The 27,247-nt window shown below is 39.6% G+C and overlaps 1 protein-coding gene across 3 annotated transcripts in view; it reads left to right on the top strand.

Moving 5' to 3' along the window:
• The window catches only part of RASGEF1A (RasGEF domain family member 1A), a 54,969-nt gene that overhangs the window by 10,120 nt on the left and 17,602 nt on the right, over positions 1 to 27,247 (top strand). The window contains exons 1-3 of one of the 3 annotated variants that reach the window (XM_062001720.1): positions 16,510 to 16,614; positions 19,372 to 19,551; positions 26,273 to 26,401. In XM_062001720.1, the coding sequence (XP_061857704.1) occupies positions 16,588 to 16,614; positions 19,372 to 19,551; positions 26,273 to 26,401 (336 nt within the window). In that variant the 5' untranslated portion in view covers positions 16,510 to 16,587. Of the gene's footprint in view, positions 1 to 16,509; positions 16,615 to 18,908; positions 18,998 to 19,371; positions 19,552 to 26,272; positions 26,402 to 27,247 lie in introns of those variants that run through there. The other 2 variants (XM_062001722.1, XM_062001721.1) reach the window with 2 other exon arrangements.

Genomic DNA, 27,247 nt, shown 5'->3' with positions numbered 1-27,247 from the left:
TCAACAGTCAAAGATTTATTTCCTCTCTCTTATATATTATGACTTTTTCCTCCCAATTTCACTGGGGAAGTTAACAGAAAATTTTCACTATCAGTTATGCAGTAACAGATAAAGATAACTTTTGAAGTAGAATGGATCTAAAGACCAAGAAAATTCTGAATTTTGTCCATAAACGTTTGCAAGTCGTAATGAGAATGGAAACTGCCTAACGTCAAACACGCTATCAAAACCTAAACCAACGCTTGACTACACTGAATCTATAAAGCATGCCTTTCTTATCAATTTTCATTCCTTTTCAATTCACATTCCTACACACAAAGCATCTATCACTGTATTTGTCATAAGCAAAGTCACTTATATTTACATATGTGACCATGGCAGGAGCGCATTGGTCCCCAGACCAAATCATAGAATAGTAGGGGTTGGAAGAGACCTTTAGAGATCATCTAGTCCAACCCACCAGCAGAAGCAGGGTCACCTAGATCAGATCGCATAGGAACATGTCCAGGCGGGTCTTGAAGACCTCCAAGGAAGGAGACTCCACAACCCCTCTGGGCAGCCTGTGCCAGGGCTCCCTCACCTCAACAGTGAAATAGTTTTTTCTTATATTTAAGTGGAACTTTTTGTGTTCCAGCTTCATCTCACTACCACTTGTCCTGTTACTATCTACTATAGAAGAAAGGGATGTCCCAACCTCCTGACACCCACCCTTTAGATATTTATAAATGTTAATAAGATCACCCCTCAGTCTCCTCTTCTCCAAACTAAACAGCCCCAGTTCCCACAGCCTTTCCTTGTATGGAAGATATTCCATACCCCTGATCAACTTGGTGGCCCTGGACTGGATATGAGACCATCAATGGAATAACAACTGGATACTTGTTCTGTGCAAGCTTGAGACCCATCTGATAGAAGTCAAATGTGATGTCTTTCCTCACTGGTTTATTCTCATTGACAATATTCCTTTAACATTGTAGCATTGATACAGAGTAAAAAAAAAAAAATCATTTTTGAAATGATGACAAAGATTGCCTTTCTATATCTGACAGCACGTGGAATAAAGTTACACAATTCCTGACGTGCTGGGGTGTTGATGTCATATTAATATTTATGATCTAGCAGGTATCATGCTAGGTTAATCAAATTTTCACCAAACCTGGGCTAAGTTTCAGGAGTTAAGGACAACTTTAGCATTTTAGGTGTAATGTATTTTGGACAAAAAGAGAGAACAGCAGCTGTTCTGGTAGAGCTTTGAGTTTGCATTTCCAGGGCTCGTTCTAACCGCTATAAACTCAAAAGAAAAGTCGGTTGGTGTGAACTGTAACAAAAGGTTTGAGTGAAAAAATGAGTGGAAATCACTGAGCTGAGAGTCAAAACCAATGTTTGGACATACACTGTGCACATGCCTGTCAAGAAGGACACAAATGTTAGTTTCCCTTGCCCAACTAATGTTTTCACTGAAACCAAGGGTTTGGGGGGCAAGAAGAGGGAATTAATTTGAAATGGCATTTCTTAATGAGCAAATAAAGGTCAGAAGCCTCAGGATTTACTTTGCGAGAGCAGGGAAATAACCTTTGCATATTTTGTTTTCAAGAGATGAAGGAGAGAAAGCAATGAAGGAGAGAAAGTGAGAAATGGAACTGCGGCCACAGTGGGAAAATTTATGGGAAATGCAAGTTGTGTGGTTCAGGCAACTTCAGGGAGGGCTGAAAGATCTCAGAAGGTGAACAGATTCCTTTCTCATTAACGAAGGGGCCCTGACTCTAGATCCGCTGAACTCTGAGTGCAAGGCTATTCAGCTCTCTTCTTTGATTGAAAGCATGAGCCTGTTGCTTATGAGCTTTCCTTTTAATAGAAAGTTGGGGGAAGGGGGAAAGAAGATGGCTGGAGGAGGGAAAGGAAAAGATGGGTAGCAAAAAACACTGACAGCTGAACATGGGACTTCAAGGAATTTACAGGACAGGCCTTTGGGGAAAGGTTAAAAGTTTACAAGGTAAGTGGTGCCTTTCCTGGGCTGATTTCTCTTTCCTTATCTTTAATCAACACATTAAGAAGAAAACTTCCCTGTATCTTCGATTCACCCTTGCCATCCTTATTTCTCATAGTCTTACCAATCTGTTTGATCTGCTGGCATAGAACTAAAAATTGCTGATGGTCTTTTTTTTTTCCTGGCGGAGATCAGCTGTATTTGACTAATGCTTAAAAAAAACCCCAACACAAATAAAATCCCGACTATCTTCACTGCTGCAATAGGGAACATGCAGCTTGCTGTTCTAAATTGTACACAGCCACAAGCTCTCATCAGACTTCCTGTAGGCTTGAAGTGTTCTAGTCCTTTGCAGCTAAAAGCTGAAGACAGATTATCACTAAAAGGATATGAAAGATGATGTTGGGACATATCCCATAACTACAGAGGAGCTCTTCTCAAAGCTATCAGAAACATGATCAGATTATTTAGCTAGCTCAGTTTTAAGGACTGTATTGCCAGTTAGTTATTTCTGTTCAAGGTTAACTTCTCACATGAAAAACAAAAAAGACACTTGAAAGAAATCCACATATATTGCAAATGTCCATGATAGGTACTTGCTTGTAGGTAAAGCCCAACACAGCATCAGTGTGTCTAAGCCTTGACACGTACTTTAAAGGGTCAGAATCTGAACTCCTGTTTAAATAATTTGAGCATAAGTGCCTTCAGTGAATTTTAAGACATGTAAGCATTTAAAAAGCTTAAATGAAAACACGTGAAACATCATTAACACTGCTGCTGTAATAATGATAAGTGCACTTCGTTTGTAATGTGAACTGTAAAATACCAAATTGTAAAGACCTGAGAATATTATTAGTAGTAGAATTGGTATTTAAATTTTTCAAAAGCAATGTAGTTACAAAAAATGCTTTAAACTCACTCGGAGCCAAATCTGTTGAAGCAAGGCGGCTTCGGCTGTTTTAGGGTTTGGAGGTCCCTTCCAGCCCATACCATTCTATGATTCTCTGACCTATCCACAGCTGTAACTTCTGGCAATGGCTGTTGTTTTTTCTTCAAAGGCAAACTTCAGATTATTTAGTCCTACCACAACATTCTAGACCACTTCTAGGCTCAGAGTTCACACACCCAACTGCAGGTACAATTTCATTGGTGTTCAAAGGGTACCTAATTTATACACAGGAAAACAATATCACAGAGAAATTACAGCTATCACCTTCAAAAACTATACTTGGGAGCATTTGAGCATACCGGACTTGTTAAACAGCTTTCCTTTTAAATTACTTCATTATTTCAAAGATCAGCTGTGAAAGAATTGATTTTAGTCAAAATATGAAACCAAAGTACTAAAGAGGAATAAACAAACACACCTAATAACTACATTCTAAAAACTCACCGGTGACTGGTAAGTAAACTACCTGGCTGCCCAACAGGCATGGTATAAATAATTTTTTGGTAGGGAGAACTTTTATTCTCTTTAATCAACTTCTTCTACTATTTATTCATCAACAATATGAAAAAAAGAAAAGGTATAGAAAAGAAGTGCAATCTATTCATAAAGCAGGGGAATAGATTTCCAGGTACTAATCTTGCTGGTGTCTATGGATGTCTGAGTCCAGTTCAAACTGTACTTTGCTAGGTTTGTTCTGTTGCCAAGGAAGATACAGCAACCATTTGCAGTGTGTGATAACTTTGGTTATCTTCTAAACTGGGCACAGAAACTTGGTCGGAAATTGAATTGGCAACTTCAAGATAAATCTAAGTACTACCTGTGCATATTGATATGGTGTTTAACTTTAGTGCTGTAACATCTGCAGTACTACAGTCTTGATATGGTGGGGTTCCTGGTTGTGTAGAACACTAATAGGCAGAGGCAGTATAACCAGACTTAAAGAAAAAAAAAAGCAAAATCTTTGTATTTTGGCTTTTAAACAGAGAGAGATGCAGAATCTGACTTTGAAAGTGAAGTCACAATATAGTCACAATATATCATCACAATATAGAGAAAGAGATAAGGAAAAGCTAATAAAAAAAGATGAGGGCATTTAGCTCAGTAATGAAAATAGTGACTTGTGACTGTATAAAAAGTAATATGGCTTATTGCAAATTATACAGTGAAGCACTTTGTTTTGAGGATATTATCATAAGCAATAGTTTTCATAATTTCATACAGGACACGAATACTAGTGAAAGACTGTAGCTGCATCTAACATGAAGAGAGAAAAAAGCACTGTAACATTTGTGAGGTTGCATGAAGGTTTAAACAACTGCAGGTATTACGAGATATTCACCAAATCTCAAAAAGGAATTAGGCACCTAATGTACTTGAGCCTTTGTAAGCTTCCTTCATTTGAAGTGATCAAATTCCAACCAGCTGCAGTGCAAAGCAGTTCTAGCAGCACTCTTTAGCCCAGATCTAAATTCTGCTCTCTCCATACTCAAAACCTCAGATAATCACATCTCCTGTTCCCACAGGAGAATCCATGTGTTCTCCTACATTCTCAGTTTCTTAGGAGACAGGTGTCATTTCAAGTCATAACCTTGCTATGCATCAAAGGCTAATTAAGCAAAGCAGGATATTGCTCACTGCATCCTCCCAACCAGTACTCAATAAAATGACCCAGCAAATGACACAATTCAAACAGCAAGCATCTTCTGATTCTTGCTGCACTCCTTACCAGTTTCACCTGAATTTGTGTTAAGTTTAGAGGGGAAAAGGAAGAAACAGGCATGAGCAGAAGATAAGCAAATAAAAGATACCTGGGATACCTGGAACTGTTGATTTCTGCATTAATGGTCTTGCAGTACCAAAGGAAAAGGAGTGATTAAGTAACATCGAAAAGCAACCTTTACTTGGTGCTTTATCTAGAACCCACTGAAATCACTTAGATGGCTTCAGTTGCCTCTGGAGAGTTTTGTACTAAGACACAGCTTTGCAATGTTGGACATGATAACCTATAGCACTCCTTCTGTAAGATTATTATAAATGTATTGTCACTTATTTTTGAAATGAGAATGAGGCATGTCAGTATCACTAGGAAAATGGTATTTCCTCATTGTCTAAAACTCATACGTACATATACCACAAGAACAGTGCTGACAGCTGCTCTTTGATGTGTGAACATATAAGACAATTGGAAACATTCCAATTACCTCCAGTTCAAAGTTAGGCCAAAATTAGAAATAGTTATGAATAATGTATTAGGTTTTAGTAGAAACAGCAATGCTGAGCAGAATAAAGATGAAAGTTTAGCTTAGCTGTGAATATGTGAAAAAGGTAAGCAATGCTGCTTCCTTAAACAGACACGTTGGAATTGCACATTCTCAGAAGTTCAATTAACAAAACACATGTCAAAACAGAGTTTTGTGATAGATTATAAGTTGCTTCCAGATGCAATTCCGATGTTTTCCAGATATTAGAAGGCAAAGGTTTTTGTGAAACTTCCTCTAATTTCTTTATGAAGCTTTTTAGAAGAAATCACATCAAAACCCTCGTCATTCACCATAATAGCCTAGGAGTTGGTTCCAGGTCAAAAGATGCATTTTGGAGGATTGATTAGCCAGCACATAGGTCAAGATGCTAGCCTAGATCCTCAAAAGGTCGTTCCATTCATTTCAGAAAGCTTATCAACTTCCTGAAAATCTAGCATTTCATCTGAGGAATGAATGACTTCCAAGTAGTAATGCTTCCAGTTGAATAAGTTGAATAAGTTGGATGTCTATGTTATGTTCCAGACAAAGATGTTAAGAGGGTGGCCTACCATAGCCTTACGTTCCTGGAATTCTACTTTCCTTTGTGGATTTTGTGAAAAAGATTGGCTCTCCAAAGATGATTATAACAGTGCAGATTGTAAGAATGAGAAAGTACATATGATTACTTCTCTGGTTTTTGCACTCTTACCAGACACTTGTTTTTGATTATTTACCTGGTATTTTCATAGTTCACTATAACTGTGAACAACCTGAAATAAGCCTTTCCTGTTTGGCAATGGCTGGCACTTGGACTCGGTGCCTTGTTACTGACAGTTTTGACAAGTGTAACTGACAACAGGCCAAAGATGACTTTTCATGGTTTATGTTTAAAGTTATCTGTACTGTTATTTACAGTCCTTGTTGAAATCCTATGTTACCTTCCTTCCGTAGCTTCAGTTTGAGTTTGGTAGTATTTTGCAAATTGTAAAAATTGACTACATAAAACAATCCAATATTCTCCAGATTTTCAGCATCTGTAAACATGCTTTAGCAACAACAGCAAATCGTACCACTCAATAGACTCACTAGGAACCATAAAGCAACAGAGAACAGACTTCAACAAATTCATAGAACCTCTGTTACAAAGGAATTAATTAATGTACTGGCTATTATGAATTCTTTTCTTTTATCTCATGCCATGCTAGGGCAATTCTCTTTATTTTAGAAAATAACTACCAATAAAAAGCAGTAGCATGTGCAGTGCTTTTCATCTTTTGTTTTAAAATTAAAATTCAATTTCCTAGAACCAACTGCTCCACTTGAACAAACCCTTCTTTGCTTCAATAGATGTAGGTGTGGGGTGGGGTAAGCATTTGACTTCATCTACCAAGGACATACAGCAGGATTGTACTCAACTTAAACCACAGATATTTAATATGCCAACACTTGAGTGCCTCTAGAGTCTCGAATTTCTCTTGCATTACCCAATTTTTATGCTAGTGAAAAAGCAGATCCAATAAGAAACATAGAAGTAGGAACAAGGTGTTTTTTCCCCTTTTCTGGACTGATCTTGCGCAAAGTAGACTATGACAAGAAATTCCTCAGCTTACTTATCTCAGCACATGATGCAGACTTTGCGCAATCATGGGAGAATTTTGTCTATAATGTTTAATATTATGCTTATAACAATTCTTGGAACAATGTAAAATGACAGAATACAGAACCTCCAGTTAGGTTGAGAACATCCCTGATTAATTTACACCTATAAAATATTTACATTGAAAACACCCAATAAAACATTTTAAAATCTGATTAAAATTAGGCTAGACTTAATTAATGAATTTGAAAAGATAGTTATTTAAGTAACTTAATATATTTACAACACTATGTGAACCAAGCTGTATTTTTTACCTCAAGATTAGGCTGCCTGATTTCCTTTTACTTAAATCTACAGCACAAATAACTCCCAGTGGGATGTCTTGTAAGCTTAAGATTTCTAGCTCATTTTTGCCATGCACATGTTCTGTGGGAGCCACTAATGAGAGAAGAGGAAATTCTGAAATGCTTATGAGGAATTAGTTTCCTGCACAAGTAAAAAAAACCCTGATCTTATGTGAAGACTTTCAAATTTTCAATCAGCAATGCAACACTGTTAAGTCATTACTATTACATGGGGCTACACTTGAAGGTGAAGCTCTTGGAAGTTATTTTCCTGAGTACAGATATCACTGAAATAGAAGAGAACTATCTGATCATAATTCCCATATAATTAGGAAAGTTAAGGGCACTCTGAGTACACTGCTCAGGAAATCTGCCAGGACATGGAAAGCTTTTATTTATAAACCACCAGCTCAAATCTTACTCAGACAGTAGGTAACTGTGTATCAGTTCAGGATTAATATGAACACTGAGGACTGACAGGAAAGGGGAGGAAAAAAACCCCAAATGACCTCGCCTTCACTCTAGCTATCCAAAGTAATTTAAATCATCTTTTTTTGTGCTACATATTTGAATTATTATGAATTATATGTGTAAATATATACAAGCATGAGCTTTACATAACATGTTTCACTCTGCATGTACAGTGATGCTGGTTTCTTCTGAAGGTTTACAGAGAGAAAACTAAATAATAGACTATATTTTCCTGAACAAGTAGAGGCCACTCTTCTGAACACCACTTCATGACTCTTCATTATCATTTTTTTCTTTTGCAGCCATTTCTTTCAGATGGCTATCCATTTCACAAAACAAGACTATAGCTCTATATAGCTTCTCTCCTCAGATACACCTGTGATCCAGACCCGTTTCTATCTTGTCTAGCTCTGGAGGTAAAAAGTAGTTAGGAAAGCTGGATATACAGTGAAAAACACATCAACCGTGGGAGCACTCTGAATTCTACTGAGATTACAGACTTCTGAGCACTAATTAGTTTCACTAACGTTGACTATTTATTTTAGGAAGTTTTGACATCCTTGAACAAATGAAAATAATAATAATTTTAAAATTAGACACAAGTAAGACTTTTTTTAAAGTCTCCAAACCTGAGCTAAGAGTAAAGATAGGTTCTGCCCATTGTATGCACAGCTTTTGCACACCCAAGTCAAAGGATGAACACAAGTGAGTACCAGACAGAACAAGCTTCTCCTGGGAAACAATAACAGCTTTTAGAGTTTCCCACATGTTTCTGCCTGGCAAATCCCCTTTGAAGTTGCTAGCTGACATGACATCTGTTTCGTGCCACTGGAGCAAGGCAAAATGCAGCAGTAAAGTTGAAACCCAGACACATCAGAATACACGGGGCTCTTGAATTCACTGTTTTATACCATTTGATTCATTCTTCTTCCTGTGAGAAGGCAGAGAAAAATCTAAATTGTAACATTTAAATAAAGTTAAAGATAGCCTCCCTAAATGATCTTTAATATTGACAGAATTAACTTTAAAAAAGCAGTAAAAAGGATGACAAAATTCAGTAATTAGTAGCCTCCTGACATTAAAATAACTAAGTGTTCAAATGAGACCTCAAACTGAAATTATTGGTATCCTGTGATACAGCTTTCAGATGATTGCCAGTCCTAAATGGCAAAGCCAAATAGGTTTAAAGTACATATTGTTTTTCCATTAGCAGCTGTTTGAATTACGATTTGATCAATACAGAGTCCAGGGAAAAATAAAAGCTCCAGGAAGACACTAAATCTTTTTTATTTGTAGTTCACTTAAATTTCTTTTATTATACAGACATATAAATGTCAAAGTAGCTCAGTCACGTTAATTCTTTGACTGATTTATGTTAAGAGTCTTTAGCAAATCAGAAGACTAAGTAATTGTTCACTTAATGTCTTTAACATATAGGTAGCACATTGAATTCTTATTTTCAACACACACATGTGTAGCAGGGTTTTTTTCACCTGCAGTTTAGTCTTCAGCTTAATCTAATCTAATTAACAGAGTCAGTGTGTTTTAGTGTTTCATGTTCAATAGTTTATGCTTGGATAGTCTGATGCTGTGTCCTAGGATATAAGATAGGATAAATATACATATATATGAGACAATGTTATATTCTGTGCTACTCAGCATCAACTCAATACCCATTTATTTATTGTGTTTGAGATATGATAGTGCAAGTCCTTCCCAAGTAGCTCAAGCTATGCTGAAACACACTGTAGCTGATAGTCTCGTCTTTACGCACGTTTTTAAGTAGGCTTGGGGGCTCATCCATCTGTTCACTAGCTCCTGTTATTCATCAGAATGCTTTCTTAAATTGATTTTTGAATACTTAATTTGGTGACAGCTTCTTGCTAAAATTAAACCATATTTAACATTGTTTTCTCCATACTTCTCCATATCTTTTGCTCAAGATATTGGTAAATCATCCTACCTTGATTCTATTCCAAATAAGGTCATTAGAATTAAACTGTGAGCAGTTAACTGCCCTGTAAACCAAGTAGGTTTTAGCCCACTCTAAAACTTCCCTCAATTGTTGATGAACCTCTTGGCTGCGTCAGCAAAAGGCAACTGAGCAATACATGTGCACAGGAACTGAATTACTTGCAGTAATTCAGGTAAGACAGATGCATCACATGTTTAATAGAAATTTGTTTGTATACTAGTACAGCTGCAAATGAGTTATTGTAAATGTGCTCGTCAGCCCAGTATTTCTCATCATCAGCTGCAAAAGAAAACTTGTAAAGCCAAAGACATTGAAAACAGAGCAGGGGATGGGGGAAGGAAATTGATCTCATCACTGACTGTAATGAATCTTCAAAGATACCTGTGGGAACGCTAACAATTGTTACTGTCATAGTATCTGCTAAAGCAAACAGAAGGTTGACTAGTCAGAGTGGCAATTTTGATCTAGTAATTGTGATGCCCTGAAGCTTACAACACTAAAAATAAACTACTTTTTTGTTGAGCTGGTTAAAAGAAATAGCAACCCACATGCATTTACAAAAATACCATATCAAGAAGATTGACATCAGCAGGCATGCAGATTTTTTCTTCCCCTGGGCATCAAATTGCTGATGTCTATGCATGCTCCCTTCTTGGCATAATTGATTTTCACTTTCTGCACGGTGGCACATTCTTGGAATAGCTGGTGTAGCAGCAAGCATGAATATGCAAGTGGAGGACACACTAGCTAGGATAAGACCAGAACTCCTTCATCTTGAACCCAAGCTTGAACCCAATTTGAAACAGAATATCAGTTGCTTTAAATATTCAGCTTAAAAAGCCCCTAAATAAATGAATAAAAAGAATGCATATTACATTAACATACTTCTGTTCTTCCCCATTGTAGTAAAAAAATAAGACTGAATCACAAACACTAAACCCATCTTTTTTTATGCTTTTTCTGCCCTTTCTTCAAAAACATAAGAAACAGTGAGCATACTCCATCTCCAGAACATATATCACGTGAATAAGAACAGAACAAATCTACAACTATAGTACAAGCAGCTGTTCCACTACACCCTACCTAAATTGTCATTATGCTTGAGAAGTTGCAAGGCAGGCTAAACCAACTATAATTCTGACATCTTTTCCTTTCATTCCTCTGACTATCTCTCATAAGCAGTTAAATGACCTGAAGTCCGGAGGACCCTGTAAGATGTTTCTCTTGCTACACCACTGATACAAAGGAGAAATATCACCCCTATTTATTATTTAGGACTGATATTATTTTTAACCAAAGCTGTTTCATCTGTAGTGATCAAAAATATAACGTGAACATCCACTGTGTATTACAGTGGTGCTTCCCAACTGGATGTACCTTAAAATCTCAATTAGTAGGCAAGACAATGACTAAAAACTACAGAATTTTATGACCAGAGCACCTATGAGAATCATAAACCAAACTGACTATTGGTGAACTTCTACAGGCAGCTGTGCCAAAATAACCATTAAAATCTCAGTCACTATTTAACAGTCTCACACCAGTATCATAGGCAACTTGTGTCAGATTATGATAAATCTCCTATTTTGGCAGAGGCATGAACAACTAGGGATTAGCACCATGTCTCCTCTAAATCCTGGGAACAAGCTTTCCTTTCAGTCCAAAGGAGAGCTACAGTACTAAGTATCAGTGAAAAAATCCGTACCACGCTGCTCAGCAAACAGGCTTGATCTTAACGTCAGTGAAAACATAGTTTGCTCCACAGATGTATAACTGAATTTTCACAACTAGTTTTTCCTTTCAGGTAGAACTGAAAACACATATAGCAATGAACCACATCTTAAGTTTTCTTATATTTTCAGCTGGGTTTGCTCTGAAAATTGCTAGATATCTCAGGGGTAGAACTGGTCAAGACCTCCACAAAATATTTTAAAGATGGAAAATGCCATTTTCAAACATAACATTCGTCGTGTTTGAACAAAACTACAATGAGGAAAGATTCATTGTGTCCCAGGTCAGAGTAAGAGAAAGTCACAGTCAATAACAACCACAGATTGATAGTTAGAACGTTCAACCTTGCTTCAAGTTTCAAGCTGAAAAAGCTTTGCTCAGTTCAGAACCATGACTGGAAACACTTTTCTCCCACTCCCATCTGCTAACAAGTTATTAATGTGCCACCAAGTTATTCTGCAGCATGAATCTCTGAAATATAGAAATCTTGAAATTCATCTAAAAATGGTTTGAGAACAGTTATCAAATCTTAACATTTGTATGCAGCAGGGAAATCTTGAACATCTGAGCAGCCCTACAAATAAATCCCAAACCCTAATGTTCCCTAAAGACATTTGCCCAAGCCTTTGAAGCTCTACCTACATTCTACTCAACTGAGAAATTCTTACAAATGGTCCACACTAGCTTGTGTCCATGCAGAAGCCCCATCTGAGGCCACTGTTGTTACTGCTTGTGGACTCAAGTAGCATTTCCCAAATTCCTCAAATAAAAAGGTTCAGTCCATAACCAAGGCCATCAGTCAATAAAAACCATTAATATAACACGAATTTTTAATTCACCATCATTTTTCATATTCCAGTGGCTGTATTCAAACACAAAAAGTTCCACTTAAATAAGAAAAACCTATTTCACTGTGAGGATGAGGGAGCAGTGGAACAGGCTGCCCAGAGGGGTTATGGATTCTCCTTCCTTGGAGGTCTTCGACACCTACGTGACCTGATCTAGGTGAATCTGCTTCTTCAGGGGGGTTGGACTAGATGATCTCTAAAGGTCCTTTCCAACCCCTACCATTCTATGATATTAAGCTACATGCCTTCAAGATTTCCTAAATGCAAGAACCAGAATATACTGCTACAACTATACTTGTAAAGGTGATGAGCATACAAATCTGGAATGATTACTGCTCTGTGGGTATAATGTACTACCAGAACAGAATATAATATGCAAATACAGTGATGCTCTATATCCTGGTTACTTTCAAGGCCCGGAGATCTCTGGGTAACAACTGAGACTCAACCTTAGAGTAAGAGACAAGGTTATGCACTAAACCCAGTTGTGCTTTGAAGACCCAAGTAATGTGCTGTATTCATCCTGCTGTGTACATAAAAGGAGGGGAATGGACAGATGAAGACTTAATCTCATTTTATCAACACTATGAAGAATGTCACAGGCAATTAAGTTCATTTTCCAGTCCCTCTGTTTCCTTCACTGCAGATGTTTGGGCTTCAAATCATGTTGGCATACTCTGTTAAATGAACCTAAATGTTAATAATCACCAGATCTGTGTGGAAGGTGACCCACATGTGACTTGAGTAGCTTGACAGTGAAAGCTCCAAAGACAGCATTTCTAGGAGAGTCGTTTTATGCTTAGAGGTTATAGCCATTATCAGCATTAATGACAGTTGTTACTTGCCAGTTTTCAGTACAATTATGGTTTAAATATATACATAGATACATTTGAGTAAGTTGTTTCCAAAATGCTGTTTTCTAAGACCAGTGGGAAAATGACAAGTTCCATCTTCCCTCACACATCTAACTTCATAATCTTCTCCCTAAAATCTATTTCTCCTTCACTTTCACTCATTTTTCTTTGCTAATATACCTTAATTTTACCAGCAACTTTCCACTTAAGAAGAAATTGTATTCAAACACAGTACAGAAAAAACTTACTGTCCAAATATAAAAACATTCAAAATAGGCAAAATGGTGTGAAAACATCCTTTTCAACATCTCACAGATGAATACTGAGCGAGTCCAGCGAGTTTGTAGCACAAATAGGAATAGAACTCAAATACTGCAAATGCCAAACCAGTTCATTAATCATAACAGAACATGTTATACTGGTGTTAGACAGTATAAGAGAGCCCGAAGCAACCTTCACAGTTTAGACAGTCATGATGTGACTGCTGCTGACTCACTCTGTAGGGAGATACTCCTCTGACCAGCTGGATTAATCTATAGCAGTGTTGCCTTAAAAGCAAGCTACAGAACGAGTACAGGCTCTGCTGATTAAACTTGCTCTAGGTTCCACCCACCAGTAACATGAGGCAATGCCTAATGAAAACATCTTCAAAATGCAAGCAATTTGTTGAGGAAGAGAGCTTACATAACTGCAAAAACAATTACAGGGTTTCTGTATCGACAGATTTCAACATTCAGAATATAGATAGCTAAAGGTCATCATCCACATTTTACAGGAAGAGAAATGGAAATAAGAGGATAACATGATTCGTCTGTTACATGCTATATGAGCTGAATTTAGGTCCTCTGCTTCTCTGATTTATAAAAATTACCTTTCCAACAACATTGCAAGACTACACAATACAGTGCCCCTAAAACTAAGCATCATGTATAGAGAAAAGGAAAACATTTCCCTGAACTTGCATTCTCTAACACACCCCCAATGTTTATATATACATATATGGGTATGTATATAAATGTGAAACATACACATGTACACAGACACCTTTACATATACATACAAAAATATCTAAACAGAATCTGCAGGACTGCAGAATGGAGGAGTATGGAAAAACACTTTGATATGGTGCCAAAAGGCACAACATAAGGAACTGCAGGGAACAGGATAAGTCTCGGTCATTTGTCTCTACATGCATTACTTTGGATTTTATCCAGTTATGGCAAGAGTCAGCTTCTATGCAATCTGTACTCTGGGGAAGAAGTACAGTCTGCCAGCTAATCCAAACCTTGGTAGAAACCCTAGGTGCTCCTCATGGTGGTCACTGTGCCATGCTAGAACAAGCCTTTGCTGATAGACCAAGGTATGGATACATGACTCTCAGAGAAGAGAGGACATGCCTAGACAGTACAGTTTTCCTCAGTTCTATTACCATGTTTCTAAATTCCTACATTTCTTAGTTCCAATGACAGGAAAGGTCTAATTTCTGTTGTCAAAAAAAAAAAAACCCAAAAAAAAAAAGCTCAGGGATTGCTTTTATGACAGATTGATTCTGTGACTAGAGCTCAATTAACCATGTATGCTAAGATTAATGGACCTATACTTCTAAAAGTCTCAGCAAATGTTTGAGTAAGGTGGGAAAACACATTAGCACAGAAACAAAATGAGATACGATACTAGTTTTTCATGCATAGTTATTTGCAAGCTTTCTGGTTCTTAGCTGTAAGTATTAGATGAGTTATTCAAAGTTGTTCATAGCCTTCAGAAAGAAATACTATAGTATTTATTACACAGACTTAGCCTATGAAGTCTTGCCTCTTGCTTTTGATAAACTTTTAGAAAGATCTTAAAGATATTTGAAGAAGACTTGACAAAACTTGTTCCTCACCCTCCCCTACTATTACACACCAACACCCTAATGTGGTCCTGCAGCAGATCAGACCGCTGAATTCAAAGCTCATGTTGTCTGGGACTTCCTTGGTGCGCAAGGCGAGCAGCATGCTATAACTGAGGAAAGCCTCAGAGTAAACAGGTAGCAGATCTGCTACAGCATCTGCATGCTGTAAAGGCTGTAGAGTACAGCTGAGATACAGCAGTGAGAGTAAGAGCAAAGCAGACTTGAAAGGAAAAAGGCAGAAAGGGACCAACTTCTCAAGCTGTTATTTCACAGAAAAAGCTCATTTTAAATAAGGAAAATAACCTCTATAGCAGATCTGTTAAGATTTAGAAACCAAGAAGGAATTTAGTAAGCAAGCAGTAAACATGATGAGTAGCTACAAATCTTTTTAAAATTATTGTGTTTACAGTGGATGACAGTGCTCAAATGGTGAGCAAGGGGAAATACATTCTTCATACTTGAGTACCTGCTTGTTCCTAGATTCATTTGCCCTGCCCACTTACCTAGACTGGCATGCTTGCTTATTCCAAAAAGGCTTTTGCTGTATTAATCACCATGGAAACCACTGAAGCCTCTGCTACATATTCAGAGCCATTAACTAAATAAGTTTAATAACAAAAATAAAATTAACAAATGCCTAGAGACAATAAAGCAAACACTAAAACATCTCAGTTGAGGTAGAATGAGAAACAGGATGTGAAAAAACACATTTTTGCTGCAAACATGGCAAACCTCCTTGGGTATGGGCAACAGTTTGTAGAGTGGCTGGATGTACTCGCCATGGGAGAAAAGATTCTAGATATGTACCTAACCCTAGGTGTGAAACAATAGGGGCTGGTCCAGCAGCAGCCCTACAGCTGCTGGCCAGCTCAGAACTATCAGACGAGTGGCTCATGCAATTTGAAAAGCGAAACAGCTCTAGCAGAAAGAATACAAACAATTATTAGCAGGGAGGGTTGGGCGGTGGCATCCCTCAATGCTGCAGTAATTACAGCGGGTGCTACCACGTGTGCCAGTGTAAACAGCTTAACAGGGAGAACCACATCCCGAGTCTCTCGGGCCCTCACACGAGGCCGTGGCATGTGAGGAGCACAGACCTCACCCATTTCACACACGGTGGGAGGATAGGGCCTGGGCAGCTCCTTGCCCTGCTGATAAGGATTCCCCCACCTTTGGTGGGAAAGCACAGGCAGGTGAGTGACTTACAGAAACCCATACGGTGTTTGCGGTATAGAAACCACGCGGCGTGGTCACTTATGAATGTTTTTCTAGGGGGAGTGGAGAAAGAAAAAAAAAAAAGGAGCAAACCCAAAACCAGAGGAAAAAACCCCAAAACTGTCAAAGGCAATGCAACAGAAAGACCAAACGCTTCCCCCAGAAATTACCTTAGAGCCTGACACTAGCGTCATGAGCTGCACAAGCCCAATCTCTGCTGAGAAGGGCGACGCGCAGCCCCTCGCGGTGCCGCAGGCGGGCCCGGCGCACACACACGCCCCCCACACCGTTGCCTCGGCTCCGTTTGAACCGGCCACGGCCGCGCTCAGCCAACAGGCGCCGCGCTGGGCCCTGACGTCACGGGCGGCGGGAGCGGGGCCGGGCCGGGCCGGCCGCGCCGGGCGGGCGGCAGCTCCGCCGCGGGCGGGCGGGCAGAGCTGTCAGCCGCGGGGCCGCCGGCACCGCCGCCCCTACCCACGCGTATGTACACGGCGCCTAGGAAAATGAGGGTAAGCGCGTCGGATCGGTCGCTGCCGTCGTGTGACATCCCCCCTTCCCCCTCCACTTTCCCTTTCCCTGCCAGCCGTGTGCGGACACCGAGGGGTCACAGCGCGCGGCAGGGCAGAGCCGCAGCACGGTGACTCGGTATTAGAGAGTAGAAAAACACCGTAATGGTCAAAGGGACGGGGAGGTTCGCCTCGGAACTTGCCCTGCGGCTGAGCCAGCGCTCCGCATGCCGCAGCCCCCCCGCCCCTAGGATGACAGCGAGTGTCAGCTGCCAGCCGCGGAGCGGAGAGGCGGGCGGGGATGGTCCAGGGCCCCGGGCACGGTCCAGGGCCCCGGGCACAGATAGTCCCCGCCGCCGGGAGAGCGCAGGGACGGCAGGTGCAGCCCGAGGGCACCGACGGCGGCCGTCGCCGGCCGCCCCCGCGCAGCCGGGGGTTTTGTGCCGCGCGTTCCCGAGAAGCCCCAGAGTGTGTGGGGACAGCACTGCGAGTTTCAGAGAAACGGCTGCGTTGCCGGGGTTGGGAGCACGGTGGTATGAACTGCCCCCGCAGCGGGAGGGCACGGCCGAGAGGGTCTCGGGGCTGTTCGGGGGAGGCAGGAGCTGTCACCGCAGGCCCGGGGTACGAGGGACAGCAGCCAGCCGGGCGGAGGAGACAGGACTCCGCTCCTGGCCTTTGCCAGCCAGCCAAAAGGGTAGGGACTGCGCCTGCACAAGGTCTTTAAAAACAAAACTGATGCAATGCTAAACGTCTTAAAGGAGTTGAGGACCAAAAGAGGATATGTTTCGTCCTAAAGTATCTTCGCAGTAGGTGCTTAGTTGGTGGTTAACTTCCCTCAAAACCCTGTGCAACTTCCTATTGTTAGCCAGAAGTGCCTATCAGTGCCTGACCAGCCTGAGAGGTTGCTTCCAGTTCTATCCCTGTGGACCTTAAAAGGGAAAGAAAAAATCAAATCACTGGCAAGTTGTATAGCGCGCATAGCAAAGCTGGCTTCTTCATCATATGCTCCAGTGATTTGTCAAAGCCTTGTGTACTGCACAGCTTAGGCCTAACCAATAAAGCTTTGAAACACTGAGTAACCTTAGCTTGTTTGTGCAGAATTTCCATTTCCCATTTCTTTTGATATGCATTTTCTGACTTATTTGACATTATGTCTTGAAGTTCTGAAACTGAGCTCCACTCCTCAACTGCAGCCTTCCTGCTAAACAGCTGCTGTATTTTTATTTACAGGGAGTGACACTTCCCTTGCACCTATGTCACATGACTATATAAACATTGTCTGGTTAAAGCCTCCAAACAGTTCTACTTGACAGCCTGATAGATAAGTCAATGTCATCTTGATGAACAAATGCTGTTAATATTGGTATTTTTTTTCCCTACCAAGGCACTAGTGTTCATCTGAGCTTAAAAACTGAAAGCCCGGTTTTGTATCCAAGGTTGTAAACATGAATGATCACTTTAAAGAGTTTGAGAGAAATAACATGCCTTGTACTAGAGGAATACAAAGTACAATTTTGGTCTGCAGTTGTTTCAAGAGCTACCTAGAAAAAAAACCAAAAAAACCCCCAAAAAACCTCAAAACCCTTATATCATGTAAGATTTTCGATTCTTAAACTAGTTTTTGAAAGACTGCTAGAGACAAAGAGGGGACTTATGTCTAAGCCAGGAGTGCAGTTAGAAACAGCTGTCAGTTTAAAAGTACTGCTAATGGCTTGATCCTTTTTATCTACAGAAGTGCTTTTCAGAGTGTGACAAAGTCATGTTTGTTTCTAGATGGTGAGACAGCAGCTAAAGAGTTAATGTTGCCTTCTCTTCAGGTTACCTTCTAAACAGTCTTAACTATTTCAGCAGCTAGGGGGAACTGTTTTGATAACAGGATTTTCAACCTTTACATACAGGAGCAGGATGTTTTGTTTAGCCTTCTGCATATATTTAAGCTGTAGGCAGCTTAAAACAAACAAACAGAACAACCCCACAGTTTACACACAGTTGGTAACTACGGTATACTGATATAGCTTGTGGCCGAGGGGGAGGGAGGTGGAAACCCCAAACGTTCGTGTGGTTTTTGTATTGCGACAGCAGGTTTGTTTCCTAAGCAAAAAAAATCTCCAACGAGACTGCTATTAGAGCTGTGTATTACAGTATATGACACAGCATTCAGTTCCACCCTGTTCATGGTTTCATGCACCAAAAAAAGAGGCAATTTTGTTCCTACAGTGTGTCCCCCACTGTTTCCAGTGCTACCTATATGCAGAAGATGCACTTCTTTTGAGACCTGGATTACATTTAGCTACTGAAGTAGTGAAGGATTTATCATCACAAGTTTTTGGGCCAGAGATCTGACTTCAAAAAGGGTAAATAAGAAGAGGGACATTAAAGCATAAAGGTACTTTTTGTTTGTTTGTTCAGTGAGGCACTGCTTCAGTGTCTTTGAAATTCAGAAAGCATTTTGCAGTTTCATCCTTGTATATTTTTTTGCATAAAGAGCCAGGGGAAAACTAGGATGGAAAGGAGAAATCAAGCACAATGAAGAAAATTCTTACAGCTTCTGCATCTACAGCCTTAGTAAACATAGTTTAAAATGTGTTTCAGACAGCAAAGCCAGCTTACAGATGTATGACTGTTTGGATTCAAAATTGAGGCTGTGTTTGGTGAGATATGTAATTGTGTTTAGTGTATGCCTCTCTAAAAGCCACACATGGACATCCTGACACAAAGTTTAACCCTCACTGCTTCTTTTCTTTTCTGATGCTTCTGCAGGAAACTATGCCCCAGACACCGATATTTTCCAGCATGCTTGGTTCCAGTTGTAGTGGACAAGTACAGCCAGATATGGGAGAGAGGTGTGTGGACCCTGTTTATCAGGATGGGAACCTTGTTTCTGGATCACTGGAGGCCTTGATTGAGCGCCTGGTGCCTACCATGGACTATTATCCAGATGTAAGTAGTAACTGAAGAGGTTTTGTCTTTCCATGGTTTTCCTGCATTAGTATCTGGATTAGTGCTTCCTCAAGAAAGTCTACCTCCATGTGATTCAGGATTAAGGCGTAGACTAAAGATGCATTTATTTTGCTTGCAATATTCATTCACTAAAGATGTTGCTCAACGGGGATACTCTCCTTTCTGTTTTTATATGAGAACACTTGTTCGAAAGATAAAGCCATGCTGAACTCAAATGGGTGCCTTAAGAACCAATTAAAAGCAGCATTAGCCACAGAATTTTCAATCCCTCTAAGCTGCTTTAGCTCTAATGCATCGAAGATTAACTACTGACCAGGTCCTACCTAGGGAAGCAGACCTGAAATTGGCTCTGGTAGGTGTTTTTTTTCCCTTAATTTTCTATGCATTTCCTAGTTAGGCCATTTGAAAAATAAACAAAAATGTATTTTAATTAAAATGCTCTCTTTCTCAAGACATTTTAATGGGCCAATGCTGGAATAATGCATGTTCCTGAGCCTGAAAATGATTTTGCAGCTGATTAAATATCCTCAGTGCGGTGCCCTAAAGTAAATACTACTTATAACTCTGGGGCATGCAGTAAGATTCTAAACCTAGGGTATTATTAAGAGTTTACTTTATTACTTAAAATTACCTCTTGTACCCATTAGTGAAAGATGTTATTTAAGCAAATTGCCAGAGAACAGAGTCTATATAGGATATATTCCGTTTGAGCTCTGACAAAGGGGTAGCTTTGGCAGAAGCATCCCAACTATTTGTACAGACTTGTATACTGAACTTAACACTTCTGTAGTGGGCTGTGCCATATCTTGTTGTGTGTTTCTGTTTGATTCATGTAGAACTGTGGTTTTGTATCAGTCACCATAAAGTCCCTCCAAGATCCCAAGAATACATCTTTCTTGACAGTCACCATGCTCAAAAAAGGGACTCCTCCTGTGATGAGAGTTCAGCAAGTGTGACCTTATCTAGGTGAACCTGCTTTAACAAGGGTGTTGGACTAGATAATCTCTCCCTTCCAACCCCCACAATTCTGTGATTCTGTATGTAAGCAGTAGAATTGTCAGCAATCATCAGAAGATGAAAAAGCTAACTCAGGGTGTTTTAATACTCTAGTTCAAAAGTAATCCCTAACTTTGCACTTCAACATGGCCAACATACAATTGCACTACCTGCAACAGATACTGACTTGGTACTAAATCCTTTATAGGACACAAAGAGTAGACAATGTTAGACATGAAATCTCTGCTCCCTTCCCCCAAATACACATTGTAGAACAGATGCAGAGCAGAAAGCAGCAAGTAGAGCTGGTATGGTATACCAATGGAATAGCTTTAGACTCTTGTCATTAAGGCTTATAAGGAGTTAATTTCTTGTCTTTTGTGTGATACTAAAATATAGTTACTTCCTGCTTGGATTTCTGGACTATAGGTGAGTTTTTAAGTAGCTGCTAATGCACATCTCTTATTGTAGCTTGTAACATAAGAGCTACTTCTAACACAGCTACTCTGAAAACAGTTCCATAAAGTGAGCATTTCTGAAGGGGTCTACAACTAATTTTGGAATGCTGCTGGTTTCCATGGTGCTATCCCAAACCCCATGCAGGGGAGCATTGCAAACCAAACAGTTGTAAACCCCACCCTGGGAGGCTACAGTTAAAATAGACAACAAGCTGACAGCTGAGAGAGATACAACAGAAGCAATCAAGGGGACTCTAGGAAAAGAGAGATGGAAAACAGCATTAAACCAAATTAATTTCCTCTAGAACAGGACACATTCTTTTAGTTGAATCAGGTCACCTATTTGAGCTGAAAGGATTAATTATAAAATGAGTAGCTAAATAAGCTTCAAACAACATAAAGAGGGAGCTGTGTTTGAGTCACCTTCAAATCCAAGTTGTCTATTTCAGTTCAGTTGTATATTTATACTTGATCTCAAGCTCATTTCTACTTTAGGGAAGTTGCCACAGAGGGTTAGAGTGATGGCCATCTGTTTTCTGTCAGAAGAGTAGCCAATACTGGGTGTTCAAAACAAAAGTATAAACACCTCTCAGTCTCACATCTCTGGCTAAACATGCAAAGAAAGGCAGCAAGGCATTACCAGTTCATTTGCACAAAGAGAAGCTGTTGGTAACATTAGCAGAAATTACCTTAGTTTCAGTTTCTGTAAGTTGCAATGCTCATCCAAGTTTTTGGACTAGTGTATCTGAGCACAGTGTTTAGAAGGCATTCTCACCTGTGTGGACATAAAGCTAAAGATCACAGTAACCTTCCAGGCAGGAAAAAAACATCCAAATGGGTGAGGGAGAAAGCAAACACAGATTATCCTCCTGTGCTGGTTGCAGAGGCAAAACAAAACTGTTATTTGCCATGTTGGCAGAACACGAGACAGGCAAGGGAGGACAGGAAAGATAAAGGCCTACATTTGTGTACTCCTCTTTTAGGGCTTGTTTGTGTACAGGGACTTGTTCAACACATAGGAAAATGTATACTCATGAGATGGAGGAGTGCGGGAGGTTAGGAATGGAATGTACCAGTCTGCAACCCTTGTGCCCAAGCAAGAAAATGTTTCAAGAAAACATTTCACAAACAAGAAGTTCCAGAATGAGCAGTGAGTGCACAAAGAAAATATTTTTCTTTCTTTTCTTCCTCCTCAAGAAGACATCAGTGCATTCTTGGGTCAGAGAGTTACAATTCCTTCTTTAGTCTTGTGCACTCGCACTCTCTCTTTTTTTTTTTTTTTTGTAATATAATTCAGCCCATCTCTTAGCAACAACTTTAGGCACTAAAGGAATCTGGCTTCTTATTCTCTTGTAAAGCACAAGCCCCTTTTGTGTCAGCTTATGTTGTTCCAAGCACAGAAAGGATTTTTTTTTTTTGCCTCTCTTCCCAAATACCTGTCACTTTTGTAGGATAAATGGAGCTTAACTTTCAATCTCCTAGCTTATGGAAGCTTTTTTTAATCATTCTTTGTCAAACCAGCTAGCTTCCTAGCTAAATTACCTTCTCCAACCTATCATCCTCATGATTAGGGGACTGCCTATGAGAGAGGCCTAAATGTGTATAGTAGTACAGGTGCAACAAATCACAGAAGTTCCTGATCTAGATAGGGCATATAACATTAGTATGAAATATTTCCTGCCCAAAACAACTGTGTTCCTAACCACCGAGACCTCCTGCTAAGCTGAAATGTATGTCTTAGTTCAGTCTGATTTTTCTTTATTGGATAGGCAGTGGTTATTAGCAGAGAGGCAAGGAGATGAGGATCAATACTATCAGACCTGTCACTTTTAATTTCATTCTTAATTGCAGTTACTCCTTGTCTCTGCCAGCATAAGCAATAAAATATACACACCTACCCTTCACCCTCATCCCCCTTCGATTAGATACCTGTATAGCATAAACCAGACACTTATATATCGTAAACCAGCATATCTTGACTGACCATAAAGGGACAATCTTGTTTTCCAAAGTATTAAACCTAGTTCCAGTGACTTGAAATGAATAAAAGTACAGTAGATAGAAAGAAATTAACATTCTTTCTGGAACCTAAAATCTAGTAGTTTAGTGTTGCCTGGAAGAGCATGGTGTGAGTCCAGTACAGATATTACTGATTACAGAGAGACATAAGCAAGCCTAAAATGGAAAATATGTACTTCTATGGCTATATATCTTCCTGCATCTTTCCAGTTTGACACTTTTTTTGAACATCATCTAAAACATTATCAAAAAAAACCCAACTGAATAAAAACCCAGATGATCTGGGTCACACTTTTCTCGCAGTACGGCTGTAGGGTAATGATACTCTTGAGTGGGCCTTTCTCAGAGTCACTCTAAATAAACACTGTTCCACATCACACAAGCTTCTACCAAGACCAACACTAGAATTAGTATGAGAAGCAAAATTATATCTTTCCTTAAAGCAATGTGTTCTAGCTTATCAGAGTGGAGGTCAGTAACAGGGCAGCATGGTTCCCTGCTCCTTACACATACAGGCGTCTCAGACAGACTTCTAAACTCCCCAGACAAGAATGTGGGAAAGGGATGAATGTGTCTAAGTCCATAATTTTTTTTTTTATTCCCCATATCTCTCAAATGCAAAATGCAGTAGCAGTGAAGACTGCTTCATGTTTCCAGAAGAAAAATTTTCACATAACCCAGTGACAGCTGACACACCCAACAGCTAAATTCCTTTCCCAGATAGTCCAGACTCATAGTTACAAGTTCAGGGACAATGCTGATAGAAATCACCACAGAAGTTGGCTACAAAAAAAACCCAACAAACCAGAGGATAAACAGGTGTAGTTTAAAACATATCACACACTCCACCCTACCTCCCCCCAAAAATCTCACAACCCAACACTCTTCTTTCTCTTGTTTTCATTATGACTGGGGAGTGTATCAGTTTAGAGATCACTCTCACAGAAGAATGAATAAAAGATCTGATATGTTGTCCCATAACACAGCCAAGTCCCTTTTTGTGAATCAAGTTAGCTGTTAGAGCGTAATTTTAGTGCCCATAACGGGCCACATACACTAGTGTAGATTTTATAAAGCTTCTCCAAAGCTGACACAACGGCATAAACTGTTTCCAGGTGCAGGCATAAGAGCTACATTGAATTTCTCTTTAAAAATAATGAACTTGAATGTTTTGTCATTTCAAATGTAAAAATAAACTCTGAAATTCTGGATAGAGAAAAAGTATCAAACACAAGCCCAGTTTCCTAAATTTTCCCCAATGTATACTTGTGTGGGATGTTTGCAACCATGCTATCAAGAAGGGAGGCCACGCTGTCAGTGTCTTGTCACTGCCCTGGCCACCTGGCTCAAAGTCACTGAGAGCCCAGTTGTTAGGTGGCTGCAGTTACCCATCTTCTGTAAGCATTACTGGAAGCACTATTCGAGAACCTGACCCAAACTGTCCATCCAGTTAACCCTTCTCCTCCCTTCCTCTGTTCATAAATAATAGACAAGGCAAGGACTACAGATTAACTCCAGTTTTGATTGTACAGAACTAATGCTATTCCCAATCTAATACATGAACCCCAGTGCCAGTAAGGTCTTCAAAGCAAAGTAAGCATTTTAAATGCCTCTGCTGTATTACACTCTGTTCTTTCAGTAGCTTCCTCCACAAGCTCAGATGTTTAATAGATATGTGCTTAATCTATTATACTGTTCACTCACTCCCAGAACACTATGACTTCTAGTTAAATTTATTTAGTTTGTTAAAGAAACCCATTCCTTTTTCTCCTTCTGATATTTGTAGGTTTTTAGTGCTAAATTTATATTATAGGGCACACTAAGTACTAAAGAAGTGGAAACATATTTCATTAATAGCATGTGTTATTCTGATTAATGAAATAAACCCCATAACCTTTTTGGAGTCCTAAAGGTACCATTGTTATTTAGTTAGAAATATGTTTTAGGGACTGCAGACAACAAAATCCAGTGGCTAATAGTAGAGATGCCATATTTTATAGAACTCATCGTAAGTTTTTAGATGTCTCAATTTACTTGCCCATTCCAAGATGGCAAATGCACACACTGACTATTTATTTACATGCACACTTGCCTGAGGCCTGCCAAATCACACTTCTAAAATCACAGTGCAAAGTAACAGTACACACTGCAAATGTAACAAAGGTTAATTGAAGTCTGTTGTCAAGGAGATCCCCTTCAACTTCCTAACTCCAAATTTTGTTAAAAAGCCTAAAGGAAAAGCAGAAGTGCTTATGAGATGCTGTTGACATTATTCAGGGAATTACATTCAATTACAGAAGCCAAGTTTCAAATACTGAAGCAAGACTGAATGCACGAAGGCATTCTCACTTCAACTTAACTGTCCACAGTATGATTCAGAGTGCAGTGTGTTACAGCTTAAAATACAAATGGAGAGGCTATTTCTAGAGAGAAATAATAATAGTTAGCAATTATCAGCAGCATTTGTACTCAGAAGTCTCTGAACAGTAAGTAAACTCAAGCTTAAAACTGAAATATTGTCATGTGGCTACAGTCTAAGCCAAACCTTGTGTCAGTAATTGTGGGAAAAAGGAACAAAAAAAATCCCCATATGTGAAGAAATTACAGCTGTGGTTTGGAATACACATGAAGCAGTTTTCTGCAGCTCAGTGAAAGACAGTAGTTCTTAAAGAAACAAAGCAGCAGAAATAGCGGTGTCCAAGAAGCATAACACACTACCTTTCATTTGTCTTCATGGTGAGCAATGACTAGTTAGGTATATTAAGTTTGGCATTTTAAAGAGAAATAATTTAACAATCTGGAACACAAAAAGTTCCACTTAAACGTAAGAAAAAACTATTTTACTGTGAGGGTGATGGAGCAGTGGAACAGGCTGCCCAGAGGGGTTGTAGAGTCTCCTTCCTTGGAGGTCTTCAAGACCCACCTGGACATGTTCCTATGTGACCTGATCTAGGTAACCCTGCTTCTGCAGGGGGTTTGGACTAGATGATCTCTAAAGTTCCCTTCCAACCCCTACCATTCTATGATTCTATGATCTGAAAACACCACAGTTAGAGCCTTGAAGCCAACAGCATTTCCTCTTACCACGGCTAGAAAAGACCACCACATCTCTGGAAGCAGGAAAAATTATAGAAGTTGAAATGAGGGAAAGTTATACTTATGGTTTATGGAATAGTTTTTTTGCTAAAGTTATTCAACTTGTGTCTTTTTTCTGTCTGCTTTCACAGAGGACTTACATCTTCACTTTCTTATTGAGCTCACGAGTCTTCATTCACCCACACGAGCTCCTAGCTAAAGTGGGGCAGATCTGCATTAAACAGAAGCAGCAGCTAGAAACCGGGACTGAGGCAGAAAAGGTAAAAGAAACAGTCTTACTGTCCTTCTGTAATCTGTGCTACTGTTGCTTATTTCCCACTCTCTCCTTCTCATTGTAAAGCTGAACACATGGGTAAAGAAACTGAAATTGTAGCTGGTATGTGTTACTGGATACACTTTTATTTGGGTCTTTTTTCTTGAAGTACTCTTGCTTCTTTGCTAGCCACAAACATAGCTTATGTACTGCCTTACCAGTCAGATACTGTGGCTGTAAACAGAAGTTTACTGATGAGCTACAAGTCAATGCTGTGCACTGGTGCAGTGTGTATCTGCCATGAAGTCTGCTCAACAAATCATTTGTCACTTTTGGGTTTCACCAAGTTAATTCTTGAATCTAATTCCCCTTTCTTCAGTCACCCTCGCCATCCTCACTGTTCAAGTTGAGTGCTCTGCTGGAGTTTATTGGTGAGGTGTTTTAAGTTGGTGTAACGGTAAATTGGAAAGTTACCTCTCAGGAAAACAAAAGGATGCCCTACTTTAAATGGTAGCCAGTGCTGACACATGTGACTATGCAGCTTTACTACAACTGGTTGAACTAAACTGGGATTGTGATATGAACTTAAATCCATCTAAATCCCACCATTATGGAACATAGATATTGAAAGGCTTTTGGCTGGAATTGAAGTACCAGAACAGTTCAAGATGGGATGCAAATAAGAATGACAAAACAAGAATGAAATCAGGAAATATTCAAAGACTTGAATTTTTCAAATCCTGGGCATGTTTTGGATCCATTCTCCTATGGTGAGAAATTACATGACTGCATTCCTAATCTTCAGCATGTTAATAGTTCCATTTTGTTTTCTCCTTGACGTACTTTTGAGTGG

The sequence above is a fragment of the Colius striatus genome, chromosome 8 (assembly GCF_028858725.1).
Source record: "Colius striatus isolate bColStr4 chromosome 8, bColStr4.1.hap1, whole genome shotgun sequence".
In the NCBI taxonomy this organism is placed as follows: domain Eukaryota; kingdom Metazoa; phylum Chordata; class Aves; order Coliiformes; family Coliidae; genus Colius; species Colius striatus.
Note: the sequence above shows the minus strand (reverse complement) of the source record. Positions and strands in the feature narration are given on the sequence as shown.